Genomic DNA, 23924 nt, shown 5'->3' with positions numbered 1-23924 from the left:
CCAAAGTACTGATACTGGTTTACTATTTCCAATTGTACATCCTCCAGTATTATATTATGTTTTACTTCTCTGTCTATTAAGACATTGCAGCAGTTTTTGTAGCACTTACTTTCAGTCCATATTTTTTCAGATGATCATTCCAGACGTTCAGCTTTCCTGGACTTCTATCTCACAAATTCCCCAGATAACTATATCATCTGCAAAAACAAATGCTTTAAGATCCATTTTGGTGTTCTGTTTCACTTCTTTTATGATTTCATCCATGATGGTGATGAATAGTAGTGGTGAAAGGGCACTGCCTTGTTGCACTCCTTTAGATATCTGTAAACAATCTGAATATCCATTTCCTACTTGAACACAGCTGTATCAGTTATCATAAAGCATTTTTATTCTCTGAATGAGTTCCATAGATATATTCATCTTTTAAGACACTCCCATATAGTTGTTGTAGGGATACTATCCAGTGCTTTTTTGATGTCTAGAAACACAAATGTCAAGTTACGATCTTTCTCCCAGTGCTTTTCTAATATTTTCAGTGTGAATATGAGGTCTATAGTTGATCTTTCCTAAATTCATATTATTATTCTTGCAGTTGGGGTTCAATAATTCTCCTTAATATTTTCTTAAGAATCTTCTCAAATATTTTCTAACCATGGGGCAGTAAGGTAATCCCTCTATAGATGCTGCACTTTTTTCGACTTCCTTTCTTGAACAGGGGAACTATAACTCCCTTTTTTCCAGTCATCTGGTATTATTTTATCCTTCCATATTGCCCTTATCACCCTGTATAGCCATTAAATTCCTTGTGGGCCAGCAGCTTTAATCATGTCTGCACTTAGTTCATCAAAGCCAGTAGCTCGTTCATTGCACATACTTTTAAGGGCAGATTCTACTTCACTCCAAGTTGGTGACAGTTCTTCAGATGTATCTTTCTTGTATCCATTCAATCAATTCAATCATTCATAAGTTCAAATCAAAACCCAAAACTAAATTATCAAAAATAGACAAACCTAAGAAAAACTACGCAACCTTTACATTTAATAACATGCACATATACTCGTTAACCAACATTTTCAAAAAACATAACCTTGAAATAGCCTACAGGACTACACATAACAGCAACATCATCATACATAACACAAAACTATCAACAATAACAACAAATACCTTCGTTCTGGAGTTTACCGTATCCGCTGCAATAACTGCCTAACAAGCTACATACGACGTACAGGCAGAAACTTTACTATCAGATACAACGAACACATCAATGCCATAAAACACAACCATTTTTCGGCAATAGGACAACACATGGTTGATTACAAACATAACTTTACTAATATAGATAATGATATGATAATATTAAGCACAAACCCCAAAGGACCCTTACTCAATATTACTGAAGAATTTTATATAACAGTAGACCAATATGCCAACCCTAATTATAACATTAATGAAATAACAGATAAAACCAATATTTTATTTAATAAAATCATCACTTTTATAAAAAACTATTATCTGAGAACAGTCAATAAACAACATTACGCGCAATCCACAGCGCAGGAGAAAGACACGACTAACTCCACCTCTACACAGTTAGCAACTCCCCTTCCCCACCCCTCCATTCCCCTCACGACAACAGACACTAATACCACAAGTTCACGATATAGTACACGCCAAGCTGCCAAGCGATACTTCCCAATCATCTCACGAGAGTAAGTAATCTCTACAAAACAAACACACACACACACACACACACACACACACACGCACGCACGCACGCACGCACACACTCACACACACACACACTCTCTCTCTCTCTCTCTCTCTCTCTCTCTCTCTCTCTCTCTCTCTTTAACATTCTAATACGCTTCTAATTGATTTCATTTACTTTTTACAAATAGTTAGCAAGTATCATAGACCGAAAAAGAACCACCTACAACAACAGCTTTCATAACCCCAGCAGCACATTCATCTTCAATCTGTATATTTAACAAAACAATATAAGCTTATAGTGATTGGACTTTAGCAAATATCTTACAGTGGCCAATAGTGCCCCATTTGAACTTGGCATGTACACGAGAAGAACAGTACTTCATATGAAGATTTACAAATTTGCAGGACTGCCTCTTACCTTTTAACTTGTATATTGAAATGTACCATTGTCTTATGTTGCATATAATGTATTTTACGCAGTATATATTTGAAGAGGTCATTCAATACAGGTTTTAATCACCTGACATTTCATTTCTCAATGCAATCTCAAATTCAGATTCACATCATTTATTTTGACAAAGTTTATATAAAGTATACTACCCCACTTTTATATATTGAAGTGTGCTAATGTCTTCTTTGCATGAAATGTATTTTAAATGGCATATAATTGAAGGAGTCATTCAACACAGGTTTCAATTACCTAGCTTACTGTTATTTCAAACGCATTTCACTTTGTTATTGTAATTTCAACTTCGGATTCACATTACTCATTTTGACAAAGTCTAAGCCTAATAAAAAGTATACTGTATAAGCACATGCAGCTACATTTAAGCATAATTAGTCGACTAAAAACAACGCAATATGAAAGTCTTTTTAAAGAACTATTACTAGTAAAACTTGAACGTTAATGCTATATTCAAGGTCAGGTGTAAACAACAAATTTTATCATGTGTTGTAATTCTTTTAATGTGTTAAAGATAGATATCTTTTTAATATTCTTGATCCTCTAAACTTAGACGTAAGAAGCAGAATTTTCACTTCTAGACATACTACCTAATGTCTATTAAACATAACATGTTTATTTGTAAGATACAACTGTTAAAACATGTATTCTAATGTGTATGTAAATGACAGCTGAGGATGACTTGTGATAAGTCGAAACCAGTCCTGTTTTAAAAACCATTAATAAATTTAGTATTGATAAGGTGGGTCTCTTTCTTTCTATGACATACTATAGATATCAATACAGAACATCATGAAATTTATTAATCAAGAAAGTGGCATGTAACGTTGCACCTATAAGAGTTGTACCAATAAGGTCCCTTGATGGTAACCGCTGCAGATGATGTAGTGGGACTGAAACATTACCTCACGTCTTGGATTCCTGTGCCTTCGGTGAAGCTCTTCGAAACACCAGACATCACAACATTAGATCATCCATTGCACAGATGCTCTGTGAGGAAGGATTTCAAGTGCATGAAGAGGTCCACGGCATTGGAGTAGGTGGCAGCACAATAAGGATAGATATGATAGCAATTAAAGGGAAGAAAGGATATATTAGACCCTAAAGTAAGATTTGAAACACACTCCGATCAACCAGGCAAAGTGGGCCGAGAAAAGAAGTCCATCTATCTGCCTACAGTGCTGTATTATAAGAAAAAATATAAACTGGATGATGTAGAAGTGAGGGGTCTCAAGATCGGTGCGAGAGGGACAGTTTCTAAGAAGACAATAAAGCTGATGAAGACCTTCAACATCAGTAGCAAGGAGTTTGTCAACTGGGGACTGAAAGCACTCGGGTTCTCGTTTGATACTCGTACACCCCTTATGTTTACCAGACTGAGACATAATTTACTAATTTTTTTTATTTTTGAATGAAATTGTTTGTGTATTCTTTGTCTTAGACAGCCTTCAAGTGGAAGATGATTTTGAAAGAAGAAAAAAAAGATTTTGTTTTAAATTTTATTTCATTGAAAGTCATCAAGTGATATTTGCATTCAGTTGTAGTACAAATATTAATAGTGGTATTATTGTTACCAATTTTTATAATGTTAAAATTGATGTGCAGTAGTGGAGCAAGTATATTTTGATAAGTTACAATTGACACCCAAGAGCTGGGTTAATAAATTGAAGTAATGTTGAGAAGTTACGCTACTATGTCTACCACTCTATCATTGAAGTTCTGCTGTACTACTGTTCCTACACCATTTCTTGTGCTGTCCTTTCCATTGTATAGAATTTTATATTCCCTTTCAATCCGATGTGATTATGCTCATTTCCATTTTGTTTCTTGGACACAAGTTTTTTTCTTTCATATGTTGTGCATCTGAGTTCAGTGCTGCATCCTGTCATAGTGCCAACATTCCATATTTCTCTTCCTGTTTAGAGAAGTGTCATACTTTCTCTTATTTACCATTTCTGGCATTCATAGCTTATAGTGGTCCTTGCATAGTTCTGTTAGGAAAATAATGAGTAGCATTTTGGTCATTTTGTAGCAAATATTACCATTTAAACTTGATATATACACTCTTTTATTGGCGGCGGGTAGATAACCTTCCCTGCATGAACTAGCCAAATACTGAATGAGTCAGCTGTATAGCAGCAGTCCTAGCTTTTAGTAGTTTCCTATCTTTACACCTGGCTGTATGTTTAATAAAGCTCTACCCACTTCAGTCTTGGTCTCTGCCTGTCCCTATTTCATCTTCACAGGAAATCTTTCTGAGTTAGTGCAACATTAAACCATTGGACAGGAGGAGGCTAACCAGCCAACTATTATCTATGATAATGTGCTGTCTTATTTGAACTCGGGGACTTAGAAATTTTCACCTAATCCCTTTTGTGTAAAGTGTACATTTCCAGAATATATTGTTCAGAGTAAAACATGTTTAATAATTGAAAATTGGCATTTGGAATTATGCTGCAGGAGGTCCACAGTGGACAGTGAATCTCCACCAATGTAGGTCGGTTGATTTATTCATTCATTCATTCAGTTAGTTATTTTGGGCTGTACACCTCTGATGATGCTTTATAGTCGAATATTTCCTTTCTTGATATTCTACTCTTCTATTGGAGAAGAATTTAAAAACATTTGACATGACTCTCATATTTTGGCTTGTGATTTTTTTTTTATATATATGTTGTTTTGCACTTTTGTAATTGCGATGCCAGAGTTACTTTTAAGAAAGGAAAGGCATAAGTATTCTTATAAACATTGTTATACTGTTGTCCAAGGTGCTTCAGGTTGTTGTAATTGTGGTGCAAAAACACTATTCTGTACTCTGATATGTTTTCAATACAGGTGGATAATTTACGTAGACAAGCAGATGAGCAGGAACAGACACTTAGATCTCAGGAAGAGGAGTTAAGTTCCAAGAAACAAGAATTGGAAGGATTGAAACAGGAGGAAGCCAAACTGGAACAACAACAGAAAGAATCTCGAAATCAATTGGAAAATCTTACTAAAAGTTTACAAGACACTCAGCTACAAATTAGCCAGGTAAGAGCTGCATTACTTATTACAAAATTAAAACTCATCAAATGCAACAAATGTGAAGGACCCTCTTTATATCTATATATATATAAAAGTAGAGTTTTGTCTGTACATTGCTCTGAATTAAAAAAAAAAAAAAGGTATTTCTGTGTCTGTCATGTCTACAATAACAAGGAAATGCACTTTTTAATTTTCCGTCATTTCCGTCTGTATGTATGTATGTATGTACGTGCGGGCATCACGAGAATATGGCTGAAAAGAATAATGAAAATCAGTATGCGAAATTGGGGAATGAGCCACTACAATCTAGGCTATAAATAATTTTATTCATGCTAAGTGAAATGGTAGTGTAGTGCAGGGCCTCTGTAACGCCCAAAATCTCACGCGTGCAAACTGAGGCGCAGAGGTCCTGTGCACAGTGCATCGGCTCGGCTCGGGCCACCACTTCGTCTCGGGGCGACTCGGCTAAGCTTGGCTCAGATTTGGAGCGCTACGGAGCAAGTGAGGAAGGGGGAGACAGGCGGAGCGAGCGAGACAGGTGTGAGGAAAGAGAGACAGCGCTATTGCTCCAAATCGAGGAGTGGGAGTCTGCACTCTGGTCAACCAAGCAAAGTCGTCTTTTGCACCTCGCACTGCGAAATGCACTGGTGCATGCACCCTGAGTGGCCCTGGTTTAGTGGAAGGCTTAAAATTTAATTCTGAAATATTTATGTTATTAGTGGTCCTATTGATATATACAGTACTATATAACTAAAGTTATACAGAATTACTTCTATCATTCATGTCTTATACATTTTTACCATACCGACTATGATAAGAGATACTCATGAATTTTGTATTTTGTTGCAAATTCCATATCAACACCGAGCAATGAGAAAATGGGTAAACAGAATTTAATTAAAATCAGTATGTAAAGTCGGGGAATAAGGAACTACATTCTAGGCTATAATTAATTTTATTCATGCTGGATGAAATGGTAGTTTTGGGGAAGGAACCTGAAATTTATTATTTAAATGTTTTTTTTTTTTTGTCGTATTGAAAAGTAAGACATAACAAAAGTTATAGAGAATACAATTTCCAATCAGTTATGTCTTATTCAGTTTCACCGTATCAGCTATGGGAAGAGTGGTGGTGGTGGTGTGATTATTGTTTTAAAGAGGAAATACAACTAGGCAACCATGCTCTATATAATGCTAATCAGAGACAAAAAATGGGAGGGGTCTGACACTTAAAAAAATGAATGTATCAGCCTAAGAAAGACAAGGGCTACAAAGGGCATGAAAATTAAAGACTTCCTAGGTTACCGTATGTAATACTGTTGGGGTCAGAAAAGAACAGGAATTGATCAAGGGAAATCATAAATGAACGATCGCTTGAAGAATAAGACCAGAGGGAACATACAGTAGAGGGAAATTTGATTGATTCACCTTTTTTCAATACATAATAGTTTGTTAAAATGATCGCAACATTTTTTATTCAGTACTGGTTTCGATGTCTATGGACACCATCATCAGCTGAAACAGGTCGTATAAACAAAGATATACATGTAGTACATATAATAGACCCTTAGTAATAAGTGGCATTGATAGGATAAAGTAAAAATACAATGCTTAAAAGAATATAAACAATTTATGTGCTTGTTGGTCAAAGTATAAAATGAAAGTGAAGATATTAACGAATGTTTAAAGACTTGATCACTTTTTGAATGATTAAAAAGTCTCAAGTGGAGCACTGCTAAACACTAGGTGAAAATAAAATATAGACATCCAAAAACTGGCGTAGTATGCAGTCCTTCCACAGAATATTGATAATAAAGTAACATAAGTAAGTTTGATGGTGGCTTGTAACATCAACTCATAAAAAGAAGCAGTCATTTATGAGGTACTCAAAGAAGTGGATCATATTGCAGGCAAAGAGAAAGGAGATATATGGCCAGAAAGTTCTCGATTCAATTCGGAGCCTGAAGTATGAAAAGAACATTAAGAGTTTAAATGAAATATTGGAAATAAGGCAAAACACTATATACTCGAGGTGAGCCTCCTACTTAACTTGATAGTTAACATTCTACCTGAATATTGGCGGGAAGTAGCTGGCGAATTACGTAACGTTCTTCTTCAGTGTGCCATTCCTCTGGTTAATAAATTTTCTGATACTGCTGGTACGTAATACACTGGTTCATCCTAGTATTCCAGCTATTGATGCCTACTCTGAGGCGCTGATTGGTTTGAGCAGTGTGCACACTTGAGGAATAATGGCAGAGGAGTGTTCACGGCTGTCTGCAGCCAGTTCATTCCAGCTCGGCAACTTTGTACTGTTAGATCGGCAGCGTTGTACTGTTCGTTAAAAGTGAGAAAATGTGCAGTTTTTCATTTGATCAAGTATTTCATATGATAACATTGCTTTAAATCACAACATTCCTCCTGACTTAATTGATAGTACTCAAGCAAAGTAGGGATTCATTTTCAGTAAATTTTTCTTTAAAAATGAAATTGATTTTGCCAGCCTACACCCGCTTAAATATTATATTATGTTAAACTTTGCATAAAATTATACGTTGCGATGTAAATTGTGTTATTATTTACAAATAAAATGATTTTTCAATTCATCCAGTTGCATATGTCATTTCATATTTACTCCGATTCGGAGTATTATGTGTGTTGCTTATTTTAATTGATTGTTGAAATGCGTAACACACAAATTAAAAGTTATCAAATACTCCAAGTAATAGAGAAACATTCACTCAAATTTCACATTTTCCTGAAATTTAAAAAAAAAAAAAAAAATGTACTCACCACGTAGACCTACGCGTATAACTTGCTATTGTAGGGGGCAGTGAGTATCATCACAATTTTGTCACCACATTACACAAAATTACACTACACTATTCAACACTATTTAAACTAATTATTTATGCTCAGTAGCTATCACAAATGACTGGAGAAAAAAATTCATAAAGCTCTTTTCAGGATGGTCACTGATAGTTGCCGGCACTCACATTGAACAGCGGTTACAGAGTGTACACTACGAGCTTCTCAAATTCCCCGAGCATAGAAACTGAGACGCACTGACGTATTTGCAATGCTCATACTTCAGCTGTATGGAAAAGCCTGAAGAAAGGAGAGGGGCACAAAGCGACATTGCATACTACACAACAATACTGATTGTCTCGCCACTGGCCTTTCGCCACACAAACAATGCATCTCTTATTTGCATGCAGTCTTCATTTTGAGGCTGGATTGAAATCTGGAAAATGCCTTCCTGAAAATCGAGTTGACAAGTCAACGGGTGCGGGTCTCACTGATCTAATTGGCAAGGCTGCGTTAGGGGTAGCATTTGCATACTTCTGAAATAGTTTCTGCACAATTTCAATACGAAATTCCAGCTGAGTGAATTTGCCGCTGTGTTTCTTGTATATCATGAAAGCATTGAACATGTCCAGTAGGTGTCAAAAAATCTTGCGATAATACTTACCTAATTCTTTTTCTTGCCATACTGTATGGCACATGCATTGGTCCGATAAGTCCACCCCTCCCAACGAGTTATTATAGTCAATACATACGACCAGCTTCTCTTTGGTTTCTCCTTTCTTGTTTAGAACAGTGCGCATTTCCGCATCATGAATGCTCCTCAGCATGCAGACATCTCTTGTCTTTCCACTTCAAGGCCATGAATGTGTTTTTATAGGCAGAAGCTACCTCCCTGTTTTCAACTTTATCCCCATGATGTCTTTCGGAAATTTTTTCTGCTAGCTTTTACAGTTGATACAGATGTTGATTCCCATAGGAAACCTGAAATAATTGTCCTGAATGAGTAAATTTATATTACCAATATAAATGGTCCGTTATTGGACATTATAAATTTTCCAGCTAACTCATTCCTGGTTGCCAGCGTTTTGCCCCAGTGTCCCCTATGGGAATCAATATCTATATCATCTGATGGCCAGGCTGCATCAATTTTAGGTAATGAGACAAAGTCTCTCATAGTGTACTCGCACTGCCGGTGGCTCCAAGTTGTTACGGGCTCCCAAAATTACGCTATTACGTTCATCTTTCGTCTTACCTTCTGCATACTTCGTCGCCTTCCGTCTATGAACATTTTTACTGGCATCACTGTCCTCCGTCTCCTCACCCGCCTCATCTGCGACTGCCTGCTGTTCCTGCTGCCTGCTCTGCACTTGATTACATCACCTGATTCCGGCATGTTCTCGGCCTTGCTTCGCTACGGTATATAAACTCGCCGTATCCATCGAATTGGGAGTCAGGCATTCTCCGTTAATGTAAGCGGCAGGAGCAGGCACCTTTTCGCACGGCTGGCCCATGGCGATTCTTAAATTATAATTTAATTCTACGAGACTTCACTTCTTCACTGTGCTGGGTGAGCAGATTTACAATCTTGTTATTCTGATTTCTTAAAAAAATTTGGCTTCTTACGCCTTAACTTACTTTGTCTTTTCGAACTCTGGCCCATGCTGGGCACTTCATGCAGTTTGGGATAGACCTTTTCTTCCCTTCAGTGTTTGTGATATTTCTGCAAGGACTTGTGCTTGGACGAATATTTTTCTCGGTTACTAACTTTCTGTACTTCCTGTGTGCATGTGATTTCAAAGAAAACAGAGACAGCGGCCTGATTTTTTTCCCTCCTTCCATCCTTGCCATTCACGTCAATTCTTTTCCCATTCCCAGTCCCTTTTTTTTCCTTTTTTTTTTTTTTTAAATTCATGTGCTTCGATTTGTAAAAGTGGCCTATACTTATTTCAAACCAATTGGTATTTGGTGTATGATTCGTCGTACCTTTTCTCTCTTTATATGTTCGAGATTACTGTTAGTTTCCTTCTTTAACTGCGTTAATATTATTCTATTCTGAGTTGAAACTGCTTATTATTCCAGGAGTATATTCCTCAAGTGTAAAAATCTGTTGTTTTCCCAGTTATCAGGTTATTACCCAAGTCTAGTCTCGGTCTAAAGATCACACTTTTAAATTCTTTCTGTAACTATGACACTTTGAAAATTCTAGTCGAACAAAACTATTTTTGTAACTTGATTTTTACTAATGTGTAAATTTACTTGGTTGTATTACTTTTTCCCTTTGGTCATGTTATTAATACATCTTGTGGTTTGAACCTTGTGGTTTTGAGGTGTTCTTTACTTCCCTACTTTCCCTATTCTCATGTACCTACCACGATATACCCTCCTGGGCACAGGTCCAGACAACCACTGCGCGAACTTTGCTGAAGTCTTGTTGTTTGTTTTGATTTATAACGCTTTGTTCTATTTCCTTCGTTGCTTGGTGCTCGAGCTCATGTACATTATATATGCTACATGGCGGGTGTTCTCTATAAGGCGTGACCTTAACCTCAGCGCTTCTGATATCTGAGTACATACTGATTTATGATTGGGCCTTTTCATTACCTATGCATTCGCATACATTTATCGTAAGACTAAAATATCTGAAAACTGAACCTTATCAAAGTAGCCTACACAGTGGCCTCCATGGTATGCACTAGCCATGCGTCTTGGTGGGTGTGCTATTTACCAACTGATGAGCCCAACTTAGTACACTGGAGCAAAATGCTGGCAACCAGGAATGAGTTAGCTGGAAAGTTTATGTCAAATAACGGACTATTTATATTGGTATTATGGATTTTACAGTACCGACTGCGCCTGTCTGAAACTCAGTGAACTGATCGAAAAGTTCCGGGTTATTGTAATAATTATCTAGAGCTATGAGGTATCCTTTATTTAGAAGTGGTTCGGCTAGAACAGACACAACTTTCGAGGGCTTGGTGTACTGAGAAATATTCACCGTACAAACCTCATTTACTAGGTCAGTTGCCTTGCCTGTGTACCACAGGATATTCCACATATATCCTGTTTTAGCCTTGCATAATTTAAAGGATTCCATCCCGAAACGAGCTTTCTTCTTTGGAATGTACATTTTCCATCCCGAGCGACCTTTCCAAAGGCGTAAACTTTCGTCAGTAGATAGACGGTCATCTGTTAAATAGGAAGTTTTGAATTTTTATACAAGAATGTCTAAAACTAGTTGCACTTCGTAGAGTTTCGGGGATACTTGCCGGTCGTAAGCCCCATTATTGGAGAAATGTAAAAATTTCAGAAGAGAAAACTTTTCTCGGACATGGTCTCATGTAACATGGGCATAGCAAACAATCTATTACATGAAAAATGAGATAGCTTTGGTTTTTGAATTATACCCTGAAGAAAAAAGATCCCAAATAAAAGTTTTTGTTCCTTGTTAGTAGGAACCCACTCCCTCTGTCTGCTTCTTTTCATTTTAGCCGTTCCTATACTAGCTTGTATTGACTGCTGAGCGTACAGATTAGTTTGTTCTGCAATAAGTTCGCACAGTTCATCATCAATGAAATACTCCAATATTTTATCTGGTTCTTTTTTATTTAGAAGTTCGCCCTGAATTCCACTTTGGTATGTAGTTCGAAATCGGGCTCTCCTCCATCACCTTACATCCCAATCACTAGGTGGAGTAGGAGGCAAATCGCTGTCTCTTTCTGTTTCGCTACTCTCATCAGAGCTTGAATCAGCACCTGTGCACGGCATCTAGGCAGTAGGCCTACTCCGCCGAAAGCACTCCTGCTTGAAGCATCTAATAGTGGGATAGTTTCACAATTACTATCTATACTAGAATCACTGCAACTGTCTTCCTCGCTGAGTTCGAGAATATCCCATATATCATCACTCGGAAGATGTACAATTCTTTTGGGCATGTTCACAAAAAATAGGAAATGCTACATGTAGAATTAAAACAAAAAATCACAAGAGATATTTATATACCAACAAAAGAACTTATGAGAGCTGAAAACATTCACACCAAAACACGCAATAATATGCTCCACAGAGCACACTGACTGAGCTTCTCGCATCAGCAATAGACAAGCGCTACATAGGTTCTTCTTGCGGTACGTGGCTATGTAGCAGATAACAAGGGAATTCCCAGACGAGAACTGCTTAGACTCACGAAGGTGGAAAAAATTGTCAGATGGCAGCACCTCTCGAAGCATACAGAGAAAGTTTCAAACCTACCACTGTTTCGTAACGGATATAAAAAAATAAAAACTTTCCGCGCTTCATACGACGTGCGCCCACCAGCAGGCTTACTCTGGCTGCATCACCTGAAGTGAGCCCCACTCTACGGGTTAAGAGCTATGCAATTTAATATAGTATAATCTTAGTCACGAGTACACGACTTAACCTAGAATTCTTTATACAGTGTAGAATTCAGTAGCAAAGCATGGGTACTCAGCTAGTACAGTATAAAAGAGAACTATATTTTGAAAAAAGTCTACTTCAACATTGTCTTCAAATTCTGTATGAAACTTGTCTCAAAATATACTGCATTTTTAAGTGTGACTAAATTCAAGAGCAGTCTTTCATAGGGATTTAATATGCAAGGTACTTACGATAAGTTTACAGAGTAAGTGCTGTAGGTGCACTGAACTTCAAATAGTGTAAGATAACCTTTTCTTTCTTTTTAGAGCTTGTTTAATGTGGTTATTTAAAAAAAAAAAACCATGGCACTACAGCCCATGAAGGGCCTTGGCCTGCCAAGCGACTGCTGCTCAGCCCGAAGGCCTGAAGATTACAAGGTGTCGTGTGGTCAGTACGATGAATCCTCTCAGCTGTTATTCTTGGTTTTCTAGACCGGGACCACGATCTCACCATCAGATAGCTCCTCATTTGTAATCACGTAGGCTGAGTGCACCTCGAACCAGCCCTCGGGTCCAGGAAAAAATCCCTGACCTGGCCAGGAATCGAACCCGGGGCCTCGGGGTAAGAGGCAGGCATGCAACCCCTACACCACGGGGCTGTTCAATGTGGTTATTTCAGTTTTCTATAATTGTAGTCCATACTTCATCAATAGAATGTGTGTTGTTAGTTTCCTTAAGGATGATGTTACGACTACGAAGTATCTCCTTTAACTATTCAGGAAGAATTTAGATGATCCATGTGTAAAGTACTTTTTTTAATTATTTAGGAAGTATTTGAGTCGAGCAAATTTTTATACTCTATTCATTGGTGCGAATATTGTGTGTAACAAACTATACATAGTTTTTATTGTTTTCAAGATTTACTGACTTGAGATTGGTTGTATGGCGACGAGGTTGTAAATACAAGCTTCTAAGAAAACACATTAGAATTAATTATAGAATATTAACATCAATTAGAATAGTTAATATTGTGAGCAAATACCACGTATACAACTTTTCTGACGCAACACCTATCGGACATTAGAGGATGTTGCTACATAGACCACGTATCTTCGTTAGTGGTGCTCCCCGTGTGATGCTATTTACAGTAAATTATATCATTTACCAGCTCTCTTTCACCAGATAGGTCTCGGTTTGGTGGATATTTCATCAGTGTGGAGAATCTACATACATTAGGAGGTAGTTAGTTAACGTATTGCAGCATTGTAATGGTTTTCATATTGTTGAGTGTTAAATATAAAACTTGATCACGTGGATAGAAAAATTGGGATGATCTCATCACAAACTCTGTTGAGTACAGAAGTAGATTAAAAATTATAGCTCCCCCTCCCCATTTTTTTCCCCTTGGCTTCTGAATGATGTACAGAATTATTCCTTAACCTGAACAAAAATTCATTGAGTAATACCTAAACAGTAAAGAGAAAGTCTGTACTAGATGTGATGACATGATGCTTGGTTCTGAATGTGGTCGGATGGTAAATGTATTTTTGTCACAACTTGTTTCAATCAAACTCATCTGAAACACAAGAATATTGTTATAACCTTTGCATAGTTTCTATTACACTTTTTTTGTTTCCTGGTTTTTACGGGTCTTTGATGAACTCTTTTCTAATACACCTCGAAGGCACAATAACAGCGTTGTCATACTTGATATAGATATGTTGCCACTTGAAGCCTAATTAAGAAGGAAGCCATTCTTTTCAGTGATGATTCAGTTAACATAACTTTAAAGCTTTTCAGACTGTCAAACTGTATTTGTAACACTATAACATACTTGAAAGAAAAAAAAGAGAGAAAAAGCAAAACCCACCATTAAACAAAGAATGACATTTAGTGTGAAGTTTTCACGGCCTGTAATTGTAGACATGATGTTAAGCTTTTGGGCTTTTGCAGTGTCAGAGAATAACATGAAATTCTTAATGTTTCACAGAAAGCTTTGCTCAGTCTTCAGAAGATAATCTTGTCTGTTCACAAGCAAGACTTCTCTAATATATATTTTTTTTAAACATTTATGGCCATTATAGACCACAATAATCAATATTTACCCTTTTTTTAGAAGCTTTCTTTGCAGCCCAGTATCGTTGCATTGTCTCTCTGGCAGGCTGTCTCCTTTCCGCTGTACTTCTTCACGAAAGCCTTCGAAGTTATTGACCTGGTGTCGGTAGTTTGTTCTGTTAGCAATGTTTTCACGATTTTGTCCAATTTTTTAAAATCCTTCCTGACCTCCCTGAACCATTTATCACATGTCTTAGGTCTACTATAGAATATGGTTTAAAAAAATTCTTAGTTAACCGCTTGAGTCGTCGCTTCTTGATGGATTCCATCAATCGTTCGGTTTTCTGATAAAGTTCTTATCGGCCTCGCAATGCGTATTGTCCAGCCACGATCTTTGGGCCCATTATCTTTCGAAGGATCTTCGTCTCAAACTTCTCAGCTTCTCTTAGACCAGCCTTTCCAGTAATTCGGAAGCATTCATTTCCATAGACACATTCGGGTTTAATCACAGTGTTGTAATGTCCGAGTTAAGCTGTCATTAAAATTGCCTTTTTCTTGTACAGGTCGTGTGTTCTGTGAAACGCTGTGGCCATCCTATCTCACCTACTGTTGTTAGCTTCTCCTTTATTAGATCCCGTCTGCAGAATCTCGCCAAGATATTTGAAGCTGTTAACTCTTTCAATTTTACCATACCTTGTCTTTAGTTGTTGGTGGCAGGGCTGTGGGGATATTAGTCAAGTACTTGGTTTATTTCAAAGGAGTTCCTAAGTCTAGCCTTTTCAGCTTGTTGTTTCAAAAGATTTATCTGTTCTACAGCTGTATCTATGTTTCTAGAAAGGATCACTAAATCATCAGCAAAAGCTAGACAGTTGATCTTGACACTGTTCTTTGAACTTCCACTGTATACTTGGTTCAGTAAACCTTTCTTATTAAGTTCTTTTTCGCATTCACTGATAACCTTCTCCAACACGCAATTAAAGAGAGTCGGTGATACTCCTTGGAAAATTCACCCATGAATTTTACTTTAGAGTGGGTGAGAGTTAGGGCCTGCTTGGTAATTTGTTGTTTTGTTGCTTGCTTGCTTGCTTGCTTGTTTTAAGGAGCCTAACATCGAAGTTCATCAGCCCCATTTCTGTTGTTTTATCATCTACTCCAAATTCCCTCGAGATATCAAGTAACACTTCACGGTCGACTGAATCATATGCTTTCTGGAAATCTACAGAGATCTTTTGTGGTGTCATTTTCCATGACTCCATAATATATTGGAAAGAGAAAAGATTTTCTTATGAAAACGCAGAGCAAAGTTCTGTGTGATGTGTAAAGATGTTCACATTGTTTCCTGATGCAGCAAAAGCCCAAAAGCTTATTATAATGTCTATAAAGAATGACTTCATCACATTCTATTAAATTACACTTTTCTTTTATCTTGATGAAAGTTGTTTACAAATTTAGAAAAATTTGTTTTAATACGAGAGAGAAGTTATCTTAATGAAGTGCTCCAGTAGTGGGTTCTCCCCCTTTGTTACTCGAACAAAGAGTGCGAGGTGGTGTCGGTTCGCATGAGGCCAACTGGCAAGTTTGTCAGTTACTTTCAATTATGTATTATATTTATAATCGTATGGCCTCGGCTACCATGTGCAGACATTTCAATTTGACGCCATCTGGCTGTCTGCTCGTCAATTTCGACGTTCCGTTTTACTCTAGGCCTGCTAGATGGCAGACCGAGTAAACCAAAACTCTCTTGGGCGTCTATGGCTGAGATTTTAATGAATTTTGTCGGGTAAACACCAAATGTATCACCAGAGATCTTTTACATGCCGACATCATACGGCATGGAGTGTCGAATGGACTTTTTTCCGCCCTTCAAAAATCCGACTACCTCTGCCGGGTTTGAACCTGCTATCTTGGGATCCGGAGGCCGACACTCTACCACTGATCCACAGAGGCAGCTACTTTCAATTATGTCATGCTCTGCTGATATCAAAGGCTATTTAAATTGTACTTTTAGCTTTATTAATGATAAATAAAATTCACAGTAGCTGTTGACAACAACCCGATCATGATGTAATGGAAAGTTACCAGCAAATTAGCCTGCTGACCTCAGGCCAATGAGAGAGCGTTATACCACCTTGCACTCTTTGTCGGAGTAACAAGGAGAGAGGACATAGCACTGAAGTATTGTCCCCTTTTTCCGGGGTCGCACAGTTGGCTGCACGAGAGTCCCACGGGTGGAACGTTCGCAGAGCCGAAGTTGCTATATTGGGACATTATCTTTTAATAATTTATATTCCCACTGCAACACCACCCCAAGATTACAAAGAATGACGGTTACGCTCATTAAACGCCATAGGGCAATGTTATGACAGAGGAGGGAAGCACAATTCAAAATAAAACACACAGGCACTTAGATATATAAACTTACCAGGACACAAGTGGAAGCGGGAAACTGCACTGAAAACCCACCCCATATTTAAAAAAAGATGTTGAGATCCCTGGGAAACGCTGAACCAGGCATCAAAGGAGAACACCAGTATTCTTTAAGGTAACTTATATATTATTAAAATAGGTAATAATGTATATTAAATAAAATTTGCGAATTTGAAAATTGTTCTCTAATATAAGGAAAATTTTTAAATATGAGTAAATAGATCAGTAATAATATAAATAAAATCTTTGCAAATTAATAAATAAATTGATGAAATAAAAATAAATATAGGTACTTTATAAAATTAATCCTTTTTTTTTTTTTTTTTTTTTTTTTTTTTTTTTTTTTTTTTTTTTTTTTTTACAAACAATTCTTAGATAATGTGCACCTTAAACTTCCCTTTTCTACCCATAATATTTTAACATGAAATCAACTTTAGTTAAATAAAACGTGGGACAAATAGTTGGACAGAAATTAACAAGAGGGGCTTACGACCATCTCCAGTGGAGGTAATACAAGGCGGAGATATGTTCAGAGGCATCACTCCATAACCATGACATGAAATAAAAACGTTGCACCATCCTGAGGGGGTTTCTTTCTTGCACCATATTGGGCGACCTATCAATTGCTCCGGCTATTTTCCCCTCAACCATCAATCACTTCTACAAATCATTAAATGGATCAATGCATATAATAAAAATGATGCTAAGTGTCGGTAGCTATGCTCGCTTCTAATATTCATTGTATAAACAGTTACTGCATCATAAAGTTTAAGCGATATTATAATCTTCATTTTTCCTATCATATTTATTGATATGATATTCCTTAAGTTGCCACGCGACACCTCTCAGGGATAATTAAATTGCTTATGCGAACCATACTATTTTTTTTACGCGAGATCAACTGAGACACCACGTTTCCTTCTCAATAAATAACCATCGATACCATTCGTCCTCCAGAATCAATATCAAGTTTTCCAAGTCCAATCATTCGAAGAAATGAAAATAAATAAAATATATTTTTTTAAATGAATTAATTAAAAATCATTTATATCCTACTGATATTAGCCTATCTCCTAAAATAATATCTAAATTGGATAGTCTATAATTTATTACATGATTCTAGAATCATAAAAGAAAATCTGATAATATTTATCAACATCAATAATCTTCCTCCTCTCTAAAAAAAAAAAATTTAATTTAATCTGTCTTCGATCTGATTCAACTATTCTTCTTGCATCAATTATGCGCATCACAAAAATAAAGGATAAATTCTCTTAATTACATAAATCAAAAGTACATATTCTATCTATTGAAAACGTAGTATAACATTTTTGGGTTAAAAATAAATCTAAGTCCCTAAGCCTTAGTAATCTTCATAATAAACATGTTAAATCTGAGTCCGTCAGTTCTTGTTTCTTTCTTTAAAAAAAAAATTGCTTATTTTCATCATTATCAAATTGATATCCTGTCAATAGCACGCATATCTTCCGATGTTATAACGTTAGCAATCGCAAGTAAGTTCCAAATATATATCAGCTCAAAATAGCTATTTCAAATATATATAGTTCATTAAATGATAAATATTGGTCACCTTGACCATGTCATTTGGTTAAAATATTCAAATAACATCTTAAAATTAAATGTAGGTAAAGTGTAGAGAATAATTATAATCGTAGTTCAAATAGAAATTATACCTAACATGATTTATGGTTTTACCAATATTCAATCAGATATCAAAAATTCCGTAGGAATGCATTTGGTAACCTATTTTATCTAATTGTGGTAGAGATTTAAATTATGAAATTGTTCTATGAATTAAATACATTCTCGACACCAAAGTTTCAAATAATATTCAATACAACGTTGATATATTCTCTATGAAGACAACAAGTTTCCCTTCTTGTATTTCTTATTTGGATATTTAATCTGAAGACAGTTTACGGTAACCCATATACAAAATCTGCGATGTATTTCACTGTATTCGTGTACCACTAACCCAATATATCTCGCATTACCATATTAATATCTTGCCGCATATGTCAAACATTACCATTGGCCAGTAATACGCCGTATTTACCGCCAAAATTATCCATAAGCATATCTATCTCCCCATTTATCAATATTAATTACCATAATATATCATTATTCATTCCCACAAATATATCTCAGCGAATAATTATTCGTAAATCCACATCAACATGCCACTCAAATCGTAACTTCCCTACGTAAACATTTATCATTTCCAACAAGACGGCAAATCATCTTAACATGTCATTAATGTACTGCAACGGTACACTTTTGGGTTAGATTTCATATATAATACACTTTAACACGTTAACCTGAAAATGAAACACATATATAAACTAAACAAGTTAATGTTTACTCACATGTCATCGCGTCGTAACAGCAATCAGATATTAGTTACTCAGAAATCAACCACCTTCTTTAAAAATATTAAATCTGGGATACGTCTCTTTGTATACGTTGCTTCAATTCCTTAATGGTTGAAAATCACACTCTAAATCTCTCCTTGTTCAAGCATAAACATTCCTATATTATGACATTGATTGTAAACTCTGGAAGAAATACCTACTCCCATAATAATAAATCAACAAGGACAATCTCATTGCAAAGATGGCAGCGACTTAGATTTTATCATGAAGAACTACGTAAAAACAACATACCAATGTTCACTACAAATATATGAATACTACATCTACTGCACATTAATTTCAAGATAATAAAGTAATTCTTTGGAACTTAGCTTGCGATCGCTGACGTTAGATGACTGGCTTTGGCTTCGATGTTGTCATCTTAGGACTGCGTAGATCGTCTCCAACATCCGTTACGTCACCATCATGTTGTGGTTTTGGGACCTGGGATAGTAGAAACAGCTGCGCGGTCTACGTCGGAAAGTCGGCTCCACCTCCGATTTAGCCTCTCATGTTGTAGCCGTCAGTCATATGTGAAAGAAACATTTCCAAAATGGGAATTAATTTCACGTCCATACTCTTGAGAATGAGAATCTAGTTTATATCTCTGATTCAGGTAATTAAGACAGTAATTCAATATTAACTCCTTGCGACAGTTTAACAGGTAAAAATGATCAAGTTAGCTTTCTAAAAATTTCTTTTGTCCAGCTAATCAACCTATAATGCGTTAAACTCCACTGGATTCATTTGTAACGGCCTTCGGTCTATACTCCGACTACTGTCCAGATATTTTTCAACTTGCTCTGATTTTCCGTCACGATATTTATTCAGATATAGGTGTAATTCAAATATTTCTTCGCTGTGCAGGTTCTTCAGCCCGTAATAACAGCAATATCTCCCTTCTTCTTTACTGAGGACTATTTTTTTCTCGTGGATAAATTTACGTAGTTTTGCGTAAAAGATTTTTTAATTGTTCACCTGCTTCTTCTTTTTTAACAATTTTAAACCTTCTATTATTTTTTGTCACGGCCGCATGGATCCTTTATAACTTTCCGTCTCACTCCATGATCTAGGCATACTTAATTCGCCAAATAGTCATCTTTCCCGTCACGTGCATGGCCTCCTTGATTTTATACGTTCGTATTATATATATATTCTGAAATCACGGCCTATTTCACTTAATATATGCGTTCTTTTCAGATGTATGGCCCAATTACGTAATCTTCGCGATCTCATTACCGTGCATGGCAAACTTTTAATCTCGTATGACAACCTTTATTCCGTTATCAGGACGATGAAAACGGTACAACGTAAAGACCTTTTTCAACACAATAGTCATACTAACACATAATAGGCCAAACATTTTAAAATAATGCAGATAATTCAAATAAAATAACATGGATTAGTAAGTCAACACCATTAACTCCATGTGCCACAACATAAAGTTACGACAGGTCCGGTAACCCAAGGCGTCAACACGCACAGAGTCAACACGATCTCCCCACAAGAGAAAAAAAAATAACCACAACATTAGCGACGCCATGCAAGAACGAAGAAGAATCTCAAAGATAAGAACAGCAATGACACAGTTACGTAATTGGGCAAGGCAGGGATAAGATAAAGCAACAGTGTGAAGTTAAGATAGTGATTGCAATGGTTAGAAACCCTCCACCAAAGATTGCATAAAACCCCACGAAATAATATATATTTAGTGAACTTCTTCATTAGAATATTAAATTTTAAAAATATAAGTTTGAAATAAAACTTAATTAAAATTTTCTGTATTTCCTAGTTATACATGAATAATACGTAGACACATACTAATATTTGAACTTAATATCAAGTTTTAAATAAATGAAAGATATTAACATAAAAGGGAGCAATAAATTTTATCTGACTAAAAATAATAAATAATAATAACAATAGGATCTTAACTAGGGGGAAAAAATGATGGTGACAAAAATTGTAATTACGCAGAGCGTAGGTCAACATACGGTCATTACATAGTCTAAACCAATGTAATTAATATAAATAAACCAAAACAGAATATCAGAAAGAAAACTAGCACGAACACGGTGCAAGAATTACCATAGCAACAAACCACAAGAAAATTTTAATAGCAATAACACATGCACCAATGAAAATAATACAAGGAAACACCTCATAAATGAGCAGAATAAAAATAAATCAGAGGGGTAAAATAAAATTTGGAAAAGCAAAAGAAATTGAAGGTTAACGGCCAAAACAATGGGTATATCATTTAAATGGTACCAACATGGAGTACAAAGGGTGAATATGAGTAGAACACCAATGCAGAAATCTCATCACAAGGAGCACACAAAAAATTAAACGACAATTCAAAGTAATATTACATGACCAAAAGAAAAATTTTAAGATATAGTACCTACGTGTATAGCGACATATCCCATAGCAACTTACCGGTATCAACCTATGCACTAGTGACACCTGAAGAAGAAACATTTAAACTAATTAAAAATCTTACATACTAAGATTGCATAAAAACATACAATAAACAAAAAAATAATCCCCAAACGGGATATTATACTACATTTCATCCGATTCCAGCCGGGTAGTCTTTCATTTTAGCAGAGTAAAGTGGAGACGTGGCCACTAGTATCTGTCCTCGGTCAGTTTCAATGGCAGACAGCCTCTGTATTCATTATCCTCAAATACTCCACTTCGGTATCGATGGTGAATTGAAATGACCGTAAAATCAAAAATTTGATATTAGTGGAAAGTGCGTAATACTCAAATCAAATCCATTCGTTGCCAATTACACATTACTCCTGAAATTGAGCACCCTACCTTTAGAGTAGTTCATAGCCAAGTAGAATTCCATTTCAATCTCATTGTCATTATTTAATGTATTTATTCCTTTAGAACTTAAATATTATTTAATTCCTATTCTAAACCATGCCTATTATTTATTTACATAGTTTACACCCACATTGGAGCACTTAAATCAAACCCAAATACATTTACGTTAACAAAGAATTAACTGAAGATTTAGCTTGCATCATCTTCTTCCTTTCCCAAAACCTCTTCATTCTGGCTGCCCTTTCTTCATCAGATGACTTTGTTTGTGTTGTACAGTTTTTAATGACAATCTTATTTGTTTGTTCTTGAGAATCCTTTTTTCTTCTCTATTTTCAATTTGCTTCATTGTAATATTCAGCTCTTCTAAATCATTCTGAACTTCTTTAAACCAATTATTTTTTGTTTTATTTTTCCAAAAGTAATTAAATAGTTGTTTTATTATCCTATTATCATTTAATCTAGAAAGATGACAGAAAAAGGCAATTCTTCTTTTTCTCATCATATCTATTATAGATTCACTTTCCCTATAAACCACTGCATTAGGCAATAATCTCCATTGTCCATCCACCTGTTTTTTTTAATTAATGATTGTTCTGAGTATCCTTCTGTCAACCTTTTGCAGTGCATCAGTTGTTGCTTTGGTGTTCAATTTAAGTAGTGTTTCACAAGCATAAGTCGCTTCAGGTTTAATGACGGAACAGTAATGTTGAAGTTTAGCATTTATTGAAAGAGATTTTTTCTTGTACATTGGCCATGTAATTCGTTGTGCTTTTTTTTAACTTATTTTTTATTGGTGTTCCAAGTTATAATTTCACCAAGATATTTAAACTTATTCACAATTTTAATTTGTTTGGTATTGGCTAAGGTAATGGTTGGTGCCGTAACAGGGAAGGTTGGCGTTATTTCTGTTTTTTCATATGAAATTTGCAATCCAACTTTTCTTGCTATGTTATCAAGTTCTTCTATTTGCAATTTAGCTTCTTCCATATCATTAGCAAGTAGTGCAAGATCATCAGCGAATGCTAAACAATTGAGTCTTATTTTTCTGCCAATCTTGATGTTAGGTTGACACATCTTATTCCATTCCCGCATGATTTTTTCCAACACACAATTAAACAATAATGGTGAGAGTCCATCTCCCTGCCGAAGTCCAGTATTAATGTAAAATGGCTTTGAGAGTTCATTTCTAAATCTGACTTCAGATTTAGTGTTCTTAAGGATAATTCCAATAAGGCGAATAAGTTTTGGATGTAAACCAAATTCTTTCAGGATATTCAATAATGACTCACGATGGATACTATCATACGCCTTTTTAAAATCAACAAAAGTGATAACTAACTTTTTGTTTCTAACCCTATGATGCTTCATAATCCACTTTAAACTGATAATTTGATCTGGACAACTTCTCCCTGGATGAAAGCCTCCTTGGTATACTCCAAGTTCACAGTCAAGTTATTCTTGAATTCTCATGTATAATAACTTTGAAAAATTTTTGTAAGTGATATCCAGCAATGATATCCCTCGATAATTGTTGGGATCTGATCTATCGCTTTTTTTATGTAAAGGGTGTATTATCGCCATATTCCACTCTTCGGGCATTTTTTCAGTATTCCAAATGTCTATGAGGTATTTATGTAAATTCTGAATGGTTTGTGTATTAGCATTCTTCCATATTTCTGCAGTTAGTTGATTCTCCCTTGAAGCTTTGTAATTTTTAAGTGAATCGATGGCTTTCAACACTTCATTGTAATCTGGTGGTATAACCTTTTCTATTGGTGTTTTATTTTTT

The 23924-nt window shown here is 35.9% G+C and overlaps 1 protein-coding gene across 2 annotated transcripts in view; it reads left to right on the top strand.

The window, feature by feature from the left end:
• Eps-15 (Epidermal growth factor receptor pathway substrate clone 15) overlaps nt 1-23924 on the top strand; it is a 555588-nt gene that overhangs the window by 348511 nt on the left and 183153 nt on the right. For both annotated transcript variants that reach the window (XM_067145864.2, XM_067145865.2), the window contains exon 12: nt 5012-5209. In XM_067145864.2, coding sequence (XP_067001965.2) covers nt 5012-5209 — 198 coding nt within the window. The remainder of the gene's footprint in view (nt 1-5011; nt 5210-23924) is intronic.

Source organism: Anabrus simplex, chromosome 4 (genome assembly GCF_040414725.1).
Source record: "Anabrus simplex isolate iqAnaSimp1 chromosome 4, ASM4041472v1, whole genome shotgun sequence".
Lineage (NCBI taxonomy): Eukaryota > Metazoa > Arthropoda > Insecta > Orthoptera > Tettigoniidae > Anabrus > Anabrus simplex.
Note: the sequence above shows the minus strand (reverse complement) of the source record. Positions and strands in the feature narration are given on the sequence as shown.